This window comes from Crocuta crocuta, unplaced genomic scaffold (genome assembly GCF_008692635.1).
Source record: "Crocuta crocuta isolate KB4526 unplaced genomic scaffold, BGI_CrCroc_1.0 scaffold415, whole genome shotgun sequence".
Classification (NCBI taxonomy): Eukaryota; Metazoa; Chordata; class Mammalia; order Carnivora; family Hyaenidae; genus Crocuta; species Crocuta crocuta.
Window position 1 is genome coordinate 951574 of NW_027531525.1, and position 15501 is coordinate 967074.

Here is a 15501-nt window from a genome sequence, read left to right on the forward strand (position 1 = left end):
TTTTTTTTTTATAATTTATTGTCAAATTGGCTTCCATACAACACCTAGTGCTCATCCCAACAGGGGCCCTCCTCAGTGCCCATCACCCACTTATCCCCTCTCTCCCACTCCCCTGTCCACCCTCAGTTTGTTCTCTGTATTTAAGAGTCTCTTATGGATGTTTCATTTAAAAAAAAATTTTTTTAATGTTTATTTTTTTGAGAGAGAGAGACAGAGCATGAGCGGGGGAGGGGCAGAGAGAGAGAGAAAGAGAGAGTCATAGAATCCAAAGCAGGCTCCAGGCTCTGAGCTGTCAGAACAGAGCCCGACGCGGGGCTCAAACCCACAAAACTGCAAGATCATGACCTGAGCCAAAGTCAGAGCTTAACCGACTGAGCCATCCAGGCTCTCCTGGATGTTCCATTTTAAAAGAAATCCTGTTTAACCAAATGTCCTATTCACAGTGACTCATCTTTCACGTCTAGTGCATAGAAACCTTTGCTTCAGGGTGGGGCTGCATTCCCCGGTAGGTACTCATCCAGCTGCAGATGACATGTGTCATCTGCCTCCTGTACGCGCAGAGGGCAGCGATCAGGAGTGGCCGGCTATCCTTCAGCCATCACAGTCCTTTCCTCAGTACCTGTACTATTCTCGGGGGAGGGGGGTAGCCTCTCTATCCCTGGCTCCCTGCTCTTTGTTTCCGTCCCTCATGAACCATTTTGTAGACTAAGCATCAGACCATATTCAGCCTCAGAAGGGAAGTGGTTGACTCTGGCAGCCCTGGAGCCCATCCTTTCTCCCTGCACAAGGCCACTCATCAGGACACAGCCATTGTCACTCGTGGGTTTGGGGTGTTTTTGTTTGTTTAAGAAAAGAGAAGTGTATATTGACTTGGGGCTCTTAGATTGCGTTTCTCCCCCTGGCATCTCAGGTTTCCTCCTGCTCTAAGTATAGCCGTATCTGCCCTCAACTCTTCCTCTGATGGTCAGAAAGCCAGGGCTGTTTGGCTTTGCTTTCGGCTGGTGGGGGAGGTGGCGGGTTACGAGATAACACACGTTCCTCCTGAGTGAAGAGGAGAGGGTGCCTTATAAGTTGGGCAGCCCGGGACCATTCTCGTTTATTCAGACATAACCCTCTATTGCACCCCTTTTCATTCTCCCAGGTGTCCCCATCTGGAGATGGTCACCTGAGTCGTAAGCTATGTGAAAGGGTAAGATCCATGCCCAAGAAAAGAGGGCGAGGTCCTTGGGGTAGCAGTGCCGCGTGAGGGCCATGGTGCCAGAAGCTGGAGGCCTAGAGGAAGAGGATTGCTCGGGCTGGGTGGCCGGGGAGGGCGTCACAGAGACAGGGCCTTCAGGTGGCATGAAGGGGCAGGGACGGGCAGAGAGAGGAGAAGATGGAAGGCAGCTCCTCCTTCAGCCACGGAGTAGGCATTTACGGGCCATCTCACTTAAGTCTCAGAACAGCTGCATGAAATCGGTTACACGATCATCATTTTTAAAACGAACAATGAGGCTCGGAGAGGCCTGAGTCCCCTAACAGGTAAGAAGCAGAACGGAGATTCAACCCTAGGCTGCAGTCTTTCCCAATGACAGTCCCGCCGCTTAAAGGGCAGAGCTGGGACTGTGCACAGCAGGTGTTGTGGGTGGTGAGTGGACCGGACAGGCTAGAGTGGTGGCAGACCGTGGCCCCTGCTCAAGCCTGCCCCGAGATGCGCTGAGAGCCCAGAGAATTCCTTTGACACTCATTCCTTTTGGCTGCTGTCTTGGCCTGAACAAGCATGGGGGGCTACTTATTCACCTTCGTCTGGATCTCATCTCTCCTGAGTCACAGAGCTGTATGTGGTGCCTCCTTTCTGCCCCCCTGCTTAGCCCCCCTCCGTGCTGGGCCTCTTACCTGTCCCCACCCAGCTGGAGTAGCACCGGCGTGAGCGAGTGTTGGAAGGTGCCTCAGAGGGCCCAGCACTAGGTCTGTCCCACTCGCTCTGCCTTTTCTCTGTTCCTCTTACCTTTTTCCATTAGAGTCGGGGCCATATGGCCGCTCATATTTATACAGGCCCATTTCTAGGGAACACGGTGCCCCCCACACTGCTTCAGTGAGCAGGTTATCTCTACGGCCACTTACCTTTGTCGTCGCTCTGGTCCACAGCCATCTGGGCTCTTCTCGGTATCTGGGAAACAGGGGGACGTTCTCTGGTATCAGAAGGAGCAGTTGCAAGTTAGAGGAGTTACTATAGGACTGAATTCTCCTCTTAGGTAGGAAAAGAGTTTAGTGCTGAAAGGAATCTCCCCCTCCCGTGCTGTTCAGTGTGAGTGGGTCTGGGCCGCCACCCGCTTGAGCTAGGCTTAGAGACATGGGTACGGGGGACGACCTAGGGCGGACTCCCCCAGAGGTCCTCTGTGTAAAACCTCTGCCTTCTGTGCTTCTCTGAGGGTCGGAGAGGCGGTGGGGGGGAAGTAGTTTAAAAACAAAAACTTGGGTGGGAGGGGGGCGCCTGGGTGGCTCCATCGGTTAAGCATCAGACTCTTGATTTTGGTTCAGGTCATGATCTCACAGTTCATGAGTCTGAGCCCTGCACCGGGCTCTGTGCTGATAGTGCAGAGTCTGCTTGGGATTCTCTCTCTCCTCCTCTCTCTCTGCCCCTCCCCTGCTCATGCTCGCTCTCAAAATAAGTAAATAAACGTAAACAAAACAAAAAAAACCTGAGGCACCTGGCCAGCTCAGTTGGAAGATCATCTGATTCCTGATCTCCATGTTGTGAGTTCGAGCCCCGTGTTGGGTGTAGAGATTATTTAAATAAATAAAACTTAAGGGGGAAAAATCTGTAGTTACTGGATAGGGCAACTTCTGCCACCAAAAGTCCTCTAAAATTTACCTTTCTGGCCGTAGCTTCCTGGGGGAGGGAGGAAGGGGGAAGGGTAACAGCCAAACAGGCAAGGTGATTCCCTTTCTTCCTATAGCTACATTACTTGATAACTATTGCTTGCTATGTTCTGTTCCTCTGAACCTCTTTCCTACTTTTCTAAACTCTTGCATCTAGTAAATCTTCCCTGATTGAAGAAGTCAGAGCGTTTGGATATTTACCTGTCTGTAACCTAGTAGTTTTCAACTGGGAGTGATTTTGCCCGAACCCCCACCCCACCAGGAATATTTGGCAAATCTGGAGACATTTTTGGTTGTCATGACTGGTGATGCTCCTGGCATCTTGTGGGTAGAGTCTGGGGACACTGCCACACTTCCCCCACACACAGCACAGTCCCTGCACAAAGAATGATCCAGGCCCAGAAGCCACTAGTGCTGAAATTCGGAAACTCTGCTGTAACTGGTGTGTCTCCATTTGTCCTTACCCCTTCTCTCAGAAGCGGGCTGAGATAGAAGTTCCAAACTAAATTGGTAAGAGAGAATTCTTGTGCCCTAAACTGAGCCATGGGCATAATTCTTAAAGTACCTACCTCTTCGGGTTGTTGTTTAAGACTCTGATAGCGAGGGGGGTGCAAGGGAACAGGTTAATAATAACAGATATTCCTCCCTTCTCGGTCTCATCAGCAGCTGCACTTCTCAGAGCTTTAAAAATAAAGGTTCCTCAGGGCACCTGGATGGCTCAGTCAGTTAAGTGTCTGACTTCGGCTCAGGTCATGATCTCACAGTTTGTGGGTTCGAGCCCCACGTCCAACTCTGTGCTGACACCTCAGAGCCTGCAGCCTGTCTTCAGATTCTGTGTCTCCCTCTCTCTCTGACCCTCCCCTGCTCACACTGTCTCTCCCAAAAATACATAAAACATTAATAAATAAATAAACATTTAAAAAATATTTTAAAAATAAGTTTCAGGGAACCTGCATGGCTCAGTTGGTAGAGCATGCAACTCTTGGTCTCGGGCTTGTGAGTTCGAGCCCCACATTAGGCATAGGAGACTACTTTAAAAGTAACACTAATAGAGAGTAATACATAAAAATAAACGTTCCAGCAGCAACAACTGTTCTTGCTCTCATCAGACCCTGCCAGGAAAAGTGTGTCTTGGATAGTGCATGTCGCTTCTATCTGGTCATCACTGAGGCTCCTCCGGGTTGGGGCCATTTTCACAGACTGGATAACTGGACCACGGACTGGATTTTATTTTACCTTTATTTTCAAAAGCTCTTCGCCTCTTACGGTTTAGAAGCATAAGGACGTGTTCCCCTATTTTGAAAACACCAAGGTCAGGGGAAGACACAGACCGGGGTTGATGCGGCCTGAATAGATCACCTATCTCAACTGCTCTACCTTTGATTTCTCGAGTGCCCAAAGAAGCATGAGGAGTTAGAGAATTCTTTACTGCTGTTAACAATCAAGGAGGCAGTGTAGTAGAAGAAAGGGCCCCTTTCTACTTCCTGGATGTATATGGAGTGCTTAAACTTAGCTAAACACAGGTGGCCTCTCTGCTGATATCCTCATCCATGAAATGAGGGCTCATGAGATTATCTGACCTACATCTCCCGTGAAGGTCAGTGACAGGATGTGTGAAGCCCTGCTCAGGGCAGTGGGAACGGACAGAGGAACATCTGCTAGTGTCCTGCTCTCCTTCCTCAACAGGAGTCCCGGCCGCTACATGTCGTTCTGGGCAATGAAGCCTGTGACCTGGACTCCATGGTGTCAGCCCTTGCCCTGGCTTTTTACCTGGCGAAGGTGAGTACTTAGCAGCAGAGCCCCTTAGAATGAAAAGATCTGGATCCAAGACCCAGCTCTGCTACTCGACACCATTTACAGCTGAGGGTGGGTTAAATCCCTCAGCTTTCCTGAGTCCCTGGTCACAATCTATGACATCTGAAAGGATGCTATTTTGCAGTGCTCCTGGGAGGAGCACAGGAGTAGATGGATGTGGAAGAATTTGTAAAGCATAAGGCAAATTCAAGCCGTTTATTATCGAGTTCTGGGGACCAGGGGTCTCATTCCCAGGTCAGCTCTTGAGGATTAATAATGCCTTCCCTGCAGCATTTAGAACCAGGTCTTTTCCGTGAGCTGTCTTGCTGACCTTCATGTGTCCTAAGGAGAGAGGGCAAGAGTTGTCTTTTTATGTTTGTCAACTGGGTAATTGTGGCTTTGAGAAAGGCAGTTACTGCCCCAAGATCATATCTCCTCTGGTGCCAGTAATTCTGTTGCTTTTCCGGTCTATGCCCAAAACATCGCCATATGTTCTTTTCACTTTTCTTATCCAGACAACAGAGACTGAGGAAGTCTTCGTGCCAGTTTTAAATATCACACGTTCTGAGCTACCTCTACGAGGTGACAACGTCTTCTTCCTTCAGAAGATTAACATTCCAGAGTCCCTCTTGATTTTCCGGGATGAAATTGACCTCCACGCTTTGCACCAGGCTGGCCAGCTCACCCTTATCCTTGTTGACCATCATGTCTTACCCAAGTAAGTGGAAGGAAGTTAAGCCAATACTTAGCACGTACCATGTTGAACTCTGATCACTAAGAACTAAAGAGAGGAAGACAGTTTCTGCTCTCGCGGATCTCACAGGCTAATTGCAATTGCTGGGTCATATCAGATATAGAAAATCAACAGAAAATATTGTCAGTTCTCCAGTTATAAGTAACAAAAAGAAATAGAACCATGGAGAAGTCAAACTAAAAGATAACTTAGAAATCATTTAAATCTGCCTTTGGTATCATTATTTGTGGCAGAGTCACTGTACTAGAAGCCTTTGAGTAGCGGTTGCAACTTTTTTTTTAATATTTATTTTTGAGATGAGAGCATGTGTGCAGGAGTGGGGGAGGGGCAGAGAGAGGGAGAGAGAGGGGGACAGAGGATCTGAAGCAGGCTCTGCTCTAACAGCAGGGAGCCCAATGGAGGGCTCAAACTCACAAAGTGTGAGATCGTTACCTGAGCCGAAGTCTGATCTGAGCCACCCATGCACCCCAGCTGCAACTCTTTTTAATTTTTATTTTTAAATATATTTTTATTTTCTTTTAAGTTTATTTTTGAGAGAGAGAAAGCATGTGTGTTTGGGATTGGGAGAGAGAAGGGACACATAGAAAGAGAGAGAAAGAGAGAGAGAGAGAGAGAGAGAGAGAGAATCCCAAGCAGGTTCCACGCTGTCAGCACAGAGCCTGATGAGGGGCTCAGTCCCACAAACCATGAGACCATGACCTGAGCCCAAGATCGCGTCGGATGCTTAACCAACTAAGCCACCCAGGCGCCCCAACTCTTTTTAATTTTTAAAAAGCAAAATTATTTTGGGGTCACTTGCATCACTCAGTTGGTTAAGCATCTGACTCTTGGTTTCCAGCTTATGTCAGGATCTCATAGTTCATGAGTTCTATCCCCGTGTCAGGCTTTGTGCCAAGCAGTGTGGAGCCTGCTTGGGATTCTCGCTCTCCCTCTTTCTCTCTACCCTCCACCCTCGCCTCTCTCTCTCTCACAATAAATAAATAAAACTTAAAAAGCAGAATTATTTCCTACATAAGAAAATATCTCATTAGTGTCATTGTGATGGGTATTAGAGGCATGTTGATAACTGATATTCTAGAGGACAAATAGGTGTGGAGAGGATGGAATAGTGAAATACACTAGAGGGGAGTGGAGGGTAGGAGGAGACGTTTCCTAAGAGAATTCACCCTTGATTCGCTCTTGAGTGTTTGTTCCTGGAATGGGGGTGGGGGGGAGGGGTAGTTGGGAAGAGCAAAGGAATTCATGTAAGCAAAGGCAGGCAGGCGTGAAATAGCTGGTGAATTGGGAGCACTGGAATTTGTTTTGCATGGCTGGAGCGTAAAACTGTGACCCGGAAGTAGGACATAGGAAGAGGTGAGGCTAGGGAGGTAGGTGGGGGCCAGATTGTGGAAACGGGTAGGCCCTGCCAAGGAGTTTAGACCTGATGCTAGGGTAGTGGGGAACGACTGTGAATTATATTTAATCCAGATCCTAACAGAATCAAGTTTGCATTTTTCAAATCACCCTCAGCAGCCTGATGGACGATAGCTTAGGAGGGCCTGAGACCAGAAGTAGGTGTCTGGTTAGGAAGATGTTGGAATAATGTAGGTAAGAGATACTGAGGGCTTAGAATAGGGCAGTAGCAGAGGGTTGGAAAGGAGGGGATGGATAGAGATGGAGATAGAAGCCAGAGGATCTGGTGAACTGTGTGGAATTTGGGCATGAAGTGGACTGAATGACAGGAGAGATCGAAATACCGCATGCCAAGGGCGGCAATCGGAAAGGCAGCTCCTAAGGAGATCAAATACGTGGCTAAGATACTGGTCGCTGATACTTCACCAAGTTCACGGACATACTATTTTTTCCCATTTACATGCTATTTAAAGATGACTTCAGTTCTCACATGAAAGAAAAGAATTGAGAGCAGTGACGCAGAGGTAGAAGTGACGGCAGTTCTAAGTGTTTGCCTAAATGTGCATTTTCCTTCATGGGTGAGGTGGAGGTTTGATTCAAAGCTGCTGGAGGCCTCCCACCTCTCTTTCTTTCTCTTGTCCCCACACCCACTGTCCCACGCAGAAGCGACGCAGCCCTGGAGGAGGCAGTAGCTGAGGTGCTAGACCATCGGCCCATCGAGCAGAAACATTGCCCTCCCTGCCACGTTTCCGTCGAGCTGGTGGGATCCTGTGCTACCCTGGTGACCGAGAGGATCCTGCAGGGGGCGCCAGAGATCCTGGACAGGCAAACCGCAGCCCTTTTGCACGGTGAGGGAGGGTGAGGGAGGGCGGGCGAGGGCGGGCGGCCTTCGGGTTAGTTCCCCCGGATCCACCCCAGAGAAAGGAGAGTGGAAAAGTCTAGCCTCTTCTAGCTCAATTGTACCCTTTCCAGGCTGTCCAGCTCATATCAAAAGCTGGGGCCTCTCAGGGGGCAATTAGGCACGAGACAGCTATGGTGAAAGCAGGAAGGGAGCACGGGATAAGGGACCGAAAAGCAGCCTGTGGTGGCTGTGTGACCTTAACCCTTCTTGTTCACATTTTCTCCATTTGCAAAGACAACAAAAGAGAGAGAGAGAGACAGACAGAGAATTGAACTAGACTCTCTCTTCCAACGTCTAAGTTTCTCTTTTCCCTCTAAGAAGGGAGGTCATCTCTCTCTGACTCAGTTTCAAGATCTCTGAGGGTTGGGGGTGCCCGGGCACCCTTTCTGCCCGCCTGCCTTTTAGTTTGGATTGGGGAGGTCCTACTCAGGACATAGCCCCGGCTTCTCGTTTTGTCATCAGTGAGTTCACCACACTCCCTTCCCCGTATCACATCCATCTGGTTTGAGGGTCGTGTGTGTGTTCTAGCGGTTGTGAACGGAAGGCCTTGGGATTTGAGTCCTGCCTCCCGTCCCCCCAGGCACAATCATCCTGGACTGTGTCAACATGGACTTGAAAGTGGGAAAGGCAACCCCAAAGGACAGCAGATACGTGGAGAAGCTGGAGGCCCTCTTCCCAGATCTGCCCAAGAGAGATGACATCTTTGATTGCCTACAGAAGGCAAAGTTTGACGTATCAGGTGGGAAACGGTAAACTGACTTCTCTCCCTCGCGTGTGAGAGCACAGATGGACAGGCCTTGTTCCGTGTGTGCTTGAGCACTAGGACCAGAGCATGCAGCATGGTTGAAGCAGAGAGAACCGAGGGAGTATGTGAGTTTGATCGTGAACTAATCAGCCGATTTACTAACCTGGCTACCAGGTAGGAGGAGGAGGAGTATAGTAAGAGTGTCAGAGATTTCGGGGCTAATCAGAAACTATAGATATATAAGTAAGACTTGCTGAGGGAACACTACATTATCCGGGTGAGATCTAGGTAATCGTTTAGGGAAGCAGAAGAAACACTTAGGGTGAATCTACAAAGGACAAAGGAAGAGAACAAAAAAAACTTCCATAATTTTTTACCCAGATACCACCTGTTGACATTAAAAAAAAAAAAAGGACCACATGTACTTACAGAAAGTTAAAACAACACAGAAGGGGGAAATGGCAAAAGTGTCTTTTCTTTCTTTTATCCTCTCCATGGTCCTTTGCTCCAGAGGCAATGAATGGGACTCAGTTATTTAAGAGAATCTTGCTATTATAGAATTGTAGTCTTCGTTATCTGCCCTGTTCACTGGCCCAGGGAGAGGCTGTGTTTGTCCTCAGCCTTTGACCCATCTTGGTGTCATCCCCTTCGTGGTCTGGGGACCCCAGTCTCTCTTGTTTGACCCCTGGCCTCACATTCACTGTCTAGGACTGACCACTGAGCAAATGCTAAGAAAAGACCAGAAAAGCATCTCCAGACAAGGCATTAAGATGGCCATCAGCGCAATATATATGGATTTGGAGGTAAGAGCAAGGTGTGGGTGGACAGAGAAATCTTCAGTTGTGTATGTAACCTTGCCCCTCATTGCTGGCTTCCCTCCAAAATAAATCTTGTCCCCATGTACCTTTCCCCACGCCTGCTGGCACTCTCACAGTCCGTGACCTCTCCCTGCACTACCATGATAGCCTGCATACTGGTTTCCTGCCTCCTCTTTTGCACCTCTGTGAACCATTCTCCCCCGTAGCAGCCAGAGTGATCTCTTATAAGGTGTCAGTCTGAAAAAACAAAACAAAACTGATGTGAGTCTGATCACATCAGCCCCCTTCAATTGCTGCCTTTTCACTGCGCTCCTGATAGAATCTGAAGGACCCGGGAGCACCTGGCAGGCTCAGTCAGAGCTGTGTGCAAGTCCTGATCTCAGGGTTGTGAGTTCCAGCCCCACATTGAGTGTAGAGATTACTTAAATAAATAAAACTTAAAAAAAAAAAACAGAAAACAGCAGACTCTAACAGCCCTACTGTAGTTTATAGGGCCCTCCTTGATCTGGCGCTTATCTCTCTCTCTCTCTCTCTCTCTCTCTCTCTCTCTCTCTCTCTCTCTCTCTGACCTCATCTCCTTCCAGCTCCACGCCTGTATGCACAGTGCTGTAGCCACACTCATTTTCTTTCTGTTTGCGGGATCTATTAAGCTCATTCCCACCTCAGGGCCTTTGCACTTGGCTTTCTCCTTTGCAGAGCTGGCTGGCTCTNGACTAAGCCACCCAGGCGCCCCTCTTATCACTCATTTCTTAGTTTAGATGTCTCCTCTTTTAAGAGGTTGTTCCTGACCACTGTTACTAATATAATATCCTTTGTGCTCATAAGTCTCTAAAAAATTTTAAATTTAGTTTTACTCTTAGCTAATGGACTCAAGTGATCAATTTCATGATTTCCTTGTTTATTGTCTGCATTACTCTACCAGTTTATCAGCTCCACCAGAACTGGGGTCCTGTTTCTTCTGTATCGGCACCTTTGGCAGCGCCTGGCACGTAGGGGGTGCTCAGGAAATTTTGTTGAATGGGTGAATGAATGTAACCTTTGATAGCGGTATTTTACTACCTGGTCCCATATCATGTTGATTTAAGTCACTCAGCACCTGGACCTGAACACATTCCACATTCGTCTGTACAGCTTTCTACTAAGTTTTTACTGCGTCAAAATACTAAATAATCTTAATAAAACAAAATGGCCTGGTCTCTTCCCTTGCTGCCTCGTTTGGGAAACAAACATAAGAACGGAAAAGGCTTGCCAAGTAGCATAAATTGACACAGTATAAATTGACATGAGAAATGCCAAGGGCAGAGGAAAAACCCGGATCCGGAGTAGCTGGTAGTAGTAGCCGGCAGAGGAAATACTGCGAGACCTTGGGGAAGAGTAGAGGTTGGCAAAGAGTGAAGAGCTGGCGATGCACTCGGCCTGTGTCTGTGACTTGTGTGCCCCACTGTTCTTTTTGAACAAAAATGCCTACGAGGGGAAGACCTTGCTTATTGGATGGCAAGAGCGGGATAACATTGTACGTGCCGGGCATGTTACATACACGATCATGTTTTAATTCTTACAACAGGCACTTGGTACAAGTTTTATCCTCAAGCTTAAGTCCAGGGAGGTTGATACAACTCCTTGATGATGTAGCTGGTGGTTACCTATTAGAGCTGATTTCTAAACCAGTTCTGTCTGAACCCAAACCTATAGTCTCCCCATACTACATACTGCTTCCCAGCACACAAAGAACATAGAGTAAATGTTAGAAACCTTTTTCCCAGAGTACACGACCCAGGTTAACGTGGAAGGCTAACCTTTGTGGACATGTTTTATTACTGGTGACAAGGAGGGTCGCACTGTAGCCCTTTTCACTGCCCCATTTCTTCTTTTCCAGGCCTTTCTGCAGAGGTCTGGCCTCATCGCCGACCTCCATGCTTTCTGCCAGGCGCACAGTTGCGATGTCCTGGTCACCATGACAATCTTCTTCAATGCTCACAACGAGCCAGTGCGGCAGCTAGCTATTTTCTGTCCCCACACGGCGCTCCGGACGATGGTGAGTCTCTGTCCCTTCTGCAGCCCGAGGTCCCTGCAAAGCTCGGCCTGTAAGCACCATCCGGTGCCGTGAAACCTCTCCTTGGTTCTCACACTTACACAGAAGTCTCCTGACCTCTTTTCCAGAATCCTCCCTCCCTGATTTCTTTTCCCCGTTCTCTATGTGAATATCCTTAATCATACTGTTAAGAGAGATTCAAAGGGCATTAGAGACACAGTTCCTACCTAGAAGGACCTTGAAATCAGATTAAAAGGCAGTGTTATAAATCTGGAGTTCAAACTTGATTCTTAGCCTAATCTTTAATTCTTCACCCCAGAAAATCAGTTCCTTTCTTTTTACCCTATGGCCTTGAAACTGGGAAACACAAGAGAAGCCTTTTCTTTTCTTTTTTTTTTTTTTAAATGCTTTATTTCTGAGAGAGAGAGACAGTGTGAGCAGGGGAGGGTCAAAGAGAGAGGGAGATACAGAATCTGAAACAGGCTCCAGGCTCTGAGCTGGCAGTCAGCACAGAGCCCAATGTGGGGCTTGAACCCACGAACCGTGAGATCATGACCTGAGCCAAAGTCGGAGGCTTAACCGACTGAGCCACCCAGGCGCCCCAAGAGAAGCCTTTTCTACTACTTGACCACGCAGGGGTGAGTGACAGTGTCTACCGCTGGTTCTGGAGAGAAGAGATTGAGGCTCAGGTTTTCCTTCCTGATCTGTTGGACCACCTTTCCCACTTCTTCCCCTTTCTTTTCGTCTGTTGGTTACTGGGCAATTAGCCCAGGGAAGGAGAACTTAAAAGTGGATGCGAGGGGCGCCTGGGTGGCTCAGTCGGTTGAGCATCTGACTTTGGCTCGGGTCATGATCTCACAGTTCGTGAGTTCCAGCCCCACGTCGGGCTCTGTGACGTCGGGCTCTGTGACCTCAGAGCCTGGAGCCTGCTTTGGGTTCTGTATCTCCCTCTCTCTCTGCTCCTGCCCTGCTCAAACACGGTCTCTCTCTCTCAAAAGTAAACATTAAAATATTTTTTTTTAAAAACTGGACGTGAAAAAAAAAAAACAAAAAACTGGACATGAGTCAGTCCAGGCACTTTTGGGGTTTCTTGGGCTTCGTGAAGGCTGCTAAAGACTGGTCTGCATACAGCCTGATAATCTTCTGCATCCAGAGAAGGTATGTCATCCTTTCTTCTCTTCCAGGAAGCAAATGTAATTTCATTCAGTGGAAGGTAGTCTGGCACCGTGGAAAGAACCACAGTTGTTTTGTTTTTTAGCATTTTATTTTTTGAGAGAGTGCAAGCAGGGGAGGGACAGAGATAGAGGGAGACATGAATCCGAAGCAGGCTCCAGGCTCTGAGCTGTCAGCACAGAGCTCGATGCAGGGCTTGAACCCATGAACCGTGAGGTCATGACCTGAGATGAAGTTGGATTGAGCCACCCAGGTGGCCCAGAACTACAGTTTTAAAAAAGCAAGTGGACACATTTCCTGTCCCAGATTTGCCACTTACCTGCTCTTTGAGCTCAGGCAGATCAGTTAACTTTTGAATCTGTATGTTACATAATATCACCTGCTGATTAGTCTGATGTGATCATTAAACATAATAGCGTATGTAAAGTACGTTGCCAGGCACAGAGTAAGCACTGAGTAAATGGCGGCTGTCACTAATCACGTCAAGAAGGAAAGGGTGCTTTGGCCATAGGAGGTGTCTCCCCCTCTCCCCCTACCTTTTCCCCACCCTACCCCTCTGAAGCTCTGCGCCTAACAGAGGGCTCCCCCACTGCCTGGGCTGGGGAATGGGAATCCTCTCTTCACAGTGTGCCCTGCCGTCTCCTCTCTTCCTCCTGTGTTCGAGACGATATAAGAGAGCGATTTAGAACCCTGGCTTTGGTTGGTAGACCTGCGTTCAAATGTCAGTTTTCCTTCATTCAGACTATAACCTTAGGCAAGTTACTTAATCTAAGCCTCTGTTTCCCTAGCTGTAAATGAAGGTAATACTAATCCAAGTCTTCGAAGGTAGTTGGGTAGTTGTGACAATTCAATGAGGCAGTATTTGGAAGGGATCTGACTCAGCATACCTCCTACCCCTACTTTGATATGTTCATTCTTTCTGCCTGTGTCTTGCCCCTGACTTCAGTCTTTATGCTTGTCCCATTCTAGCTAAGGATACAGTTCACGTTTTTGAGCCCAGAAATACGCTTGGAAACAACACGAGGTCAGGGGGTTCTGGGTTCTCTTTCAGACTCCCATCATCTATGTGATTTAGCTCAAGATGCTTAATCTCTCCAGGCTAGGGTTTACTAAAATTAAATATATGATCTCAATGCTTTTGGGGCACCTGGGTGACTCAGTCAGTGAAGTGTCCGACTTCAGCTCAGGTCATGATCTCATGGTTCAGAAGTTCGAGCCCCACATCGGGCTCTGTGCTGACAGCTAGCTCAGAGCCTGGAGGCTGCTTTGGATTCTGTGTCTCCCTCTCTCTCTCTGCCCCTCCCCTGCTCATGCTGTCTCTCTCTCTCTATATTAAAAATAAACGTCAGATGTTTCTTGTTTCTAAATACCATGTGTATTAGCAGTAATACTGATCTCTGGGTGATTTAATGAAAAATGTTTCTCCTGTATAAGAGAAGCCTCTAACTTAAGAGACTCCAGCTGTTTGCTTCACCACCTTATGTACCACCTCCCCCTCCTGTCTCCTCTTTAGATCTGTGGAGTTCTGGAACGCTCCCACTCTCCATCCCTGAAGCTGACGCCTGCCCCAAGCACCCACCCTAACCTCCAAGCCTATCTTCAGGGCAACACCCAGGTATCTCGGAAGAAACTTCTGCCTCTGCTCCAGGAGGCCCTGTCGGCATATTTTGACTCCATGAAGATCCCTTCGGGGCCGCCTGAGACAGAGGGTGTGTGCAGGGAGCAGGCGGACAAGGAATTGGACAGGGCAGGGAACTCCCTGGTTCCTGGACTGAGTCAAGATGAGGAGGAGCCTCCACTGCCCCCCACACCCATGAACAGCTTGGTGGATGAGTGCCCCCTGGATCAGGGGCTGCCTAAACTCTCAGCGGAGGCCATCTTTGAGAAGTGCAGTCAGATCTCACTGTCACAGTCGACCACTGCCTCACTGTCTCAGAAGTGACTGCTGGGAGGGGTCAGGATGGTGAGAGAGGTTGCTCGAACCACCTCAGTTGCATGTGTTGAGATGTGTCGGCCGTTCTGTCTTCATTGCTCCAGGATCTGGTATACTATGTTCATGAACCTGGGAGGAGAACGAAGTGAAAGAAAACAGCTGCTTTAGGGATGGCTTTCTGCCTTTTCTCCAGATCTCTACCCATTAGACAGATCATATTATTTAATTTAATTCTCCAAATCTGCACTGACTCCTCTATTTCACTTGCCGGGGGCACAAGGTAATACCTGCATAGTTCTAACAGAGCGGCACAAGAAAGTGTACCCCAGAAGTGCCCTCAGTAAGGCTCTTGAACAGAACCAGTGTCTCTCATGGAACCAAACAATCATTGTCTCCTGGTATTCATTTATTCTCTGATTGATTCAGGTATTTATTGGTTACTTACTTTAAGCTAGAGAGAAAAGGGAGTGTGCTTTGGAAACTATTGAGGTTTTCAGCCTTCAGCAGAATCTGGCTCCATGATTCCTCTTTCTGCCCCCAATTAAGCGGTGGTGTCCAAGGCCGAGGTGGCTACGGTTGTATTCTGAGCTTATCATGACTCTGTTAGGATTGTTGGGAAGCAGTTAGGAAGCCATTATCTTATGTCCTGGCCAGCTGGCCCGGCTCTCAGTTTCTTTGGGTCCCTCAGAGCCACAGGGACCCCAATAAGACCCAGGAGACCCCTGGTTCTTGAGAGTTCAGGAGACACACAGGAAGGCCTTAAGACCATATAGGCACTGTTCCCAAAAGACCGTAAAAGTGCAGTGAGATCCCCGGCTCTATGTCCTGGACCCGTCAGTTCCTTGTCCATCTCGTTCTCTTCTCGTTCATATTGGAAGGGAACGTGGAGTCCTTATACTGGCTGCCATGGACTGTGTGTCTCTTGGTAAGGCCCTTCATGTCTCTCGGTCTCATTTTCCCCATCGGTAAGACGAAGGGTCTGGACTGGATGTTCTCTGGTTTTCTATGATCTGCCTCTTTTTGCCATCCCTCTCTCCCCTGCTTCTCTGTGTATATATATATATATATATATATTTTTTTTTTTTTTATTTGTTTTT

General features: G+C 48.1%; 1 protein-coding gene across 2 annotated transcripts in view; it reads left to right on the forward strand.

The window, feature by feature from the left end:
* Positions 1 to 14789, forward strand: part of PRUNE1 (prune exopolyphosphatase 1) — a 17669-nt gene extending 2880 nt beyond the window's left edge. The window contains exons 2-8 of one of the 2 annotated variants that reach the window (XM_077772593.1): positions 4549 to 4641; positions 5172 to 5374; positions 7466 to 7650; positions 8284 to 8442; positions 9157 to 9251; positions 11143 to 11301; positions 13985 to 14789. In XM_077772593.1, the coding sequence (XP_077628719.1) occupies positions 4549 to 4641; positions 5172 to 5374; positions 7466 to 7650; positions 8284 to 8442; positions 9157 to 9251; positions 11143 to 11301; positions 13985 to 14413 (1323 nt within the window). In that variant the 3' untranslated portion in view covers positions 14414 to 14789. Of the gene's footprint in view, positions 1 to 4548; positions 4642 to 5171; positions 5375 to 7465; positions 7651 to 8283; positions 8443 to 9156; positions 9252 to 11142; positions 11302 to 13984 lie in introns of those variants that run through there. The other variant, XM_077772594.1, reaches the window with a different exon arrangement.
* Positions 14790 to 15501: the final 712 nt, after the last annotated feature.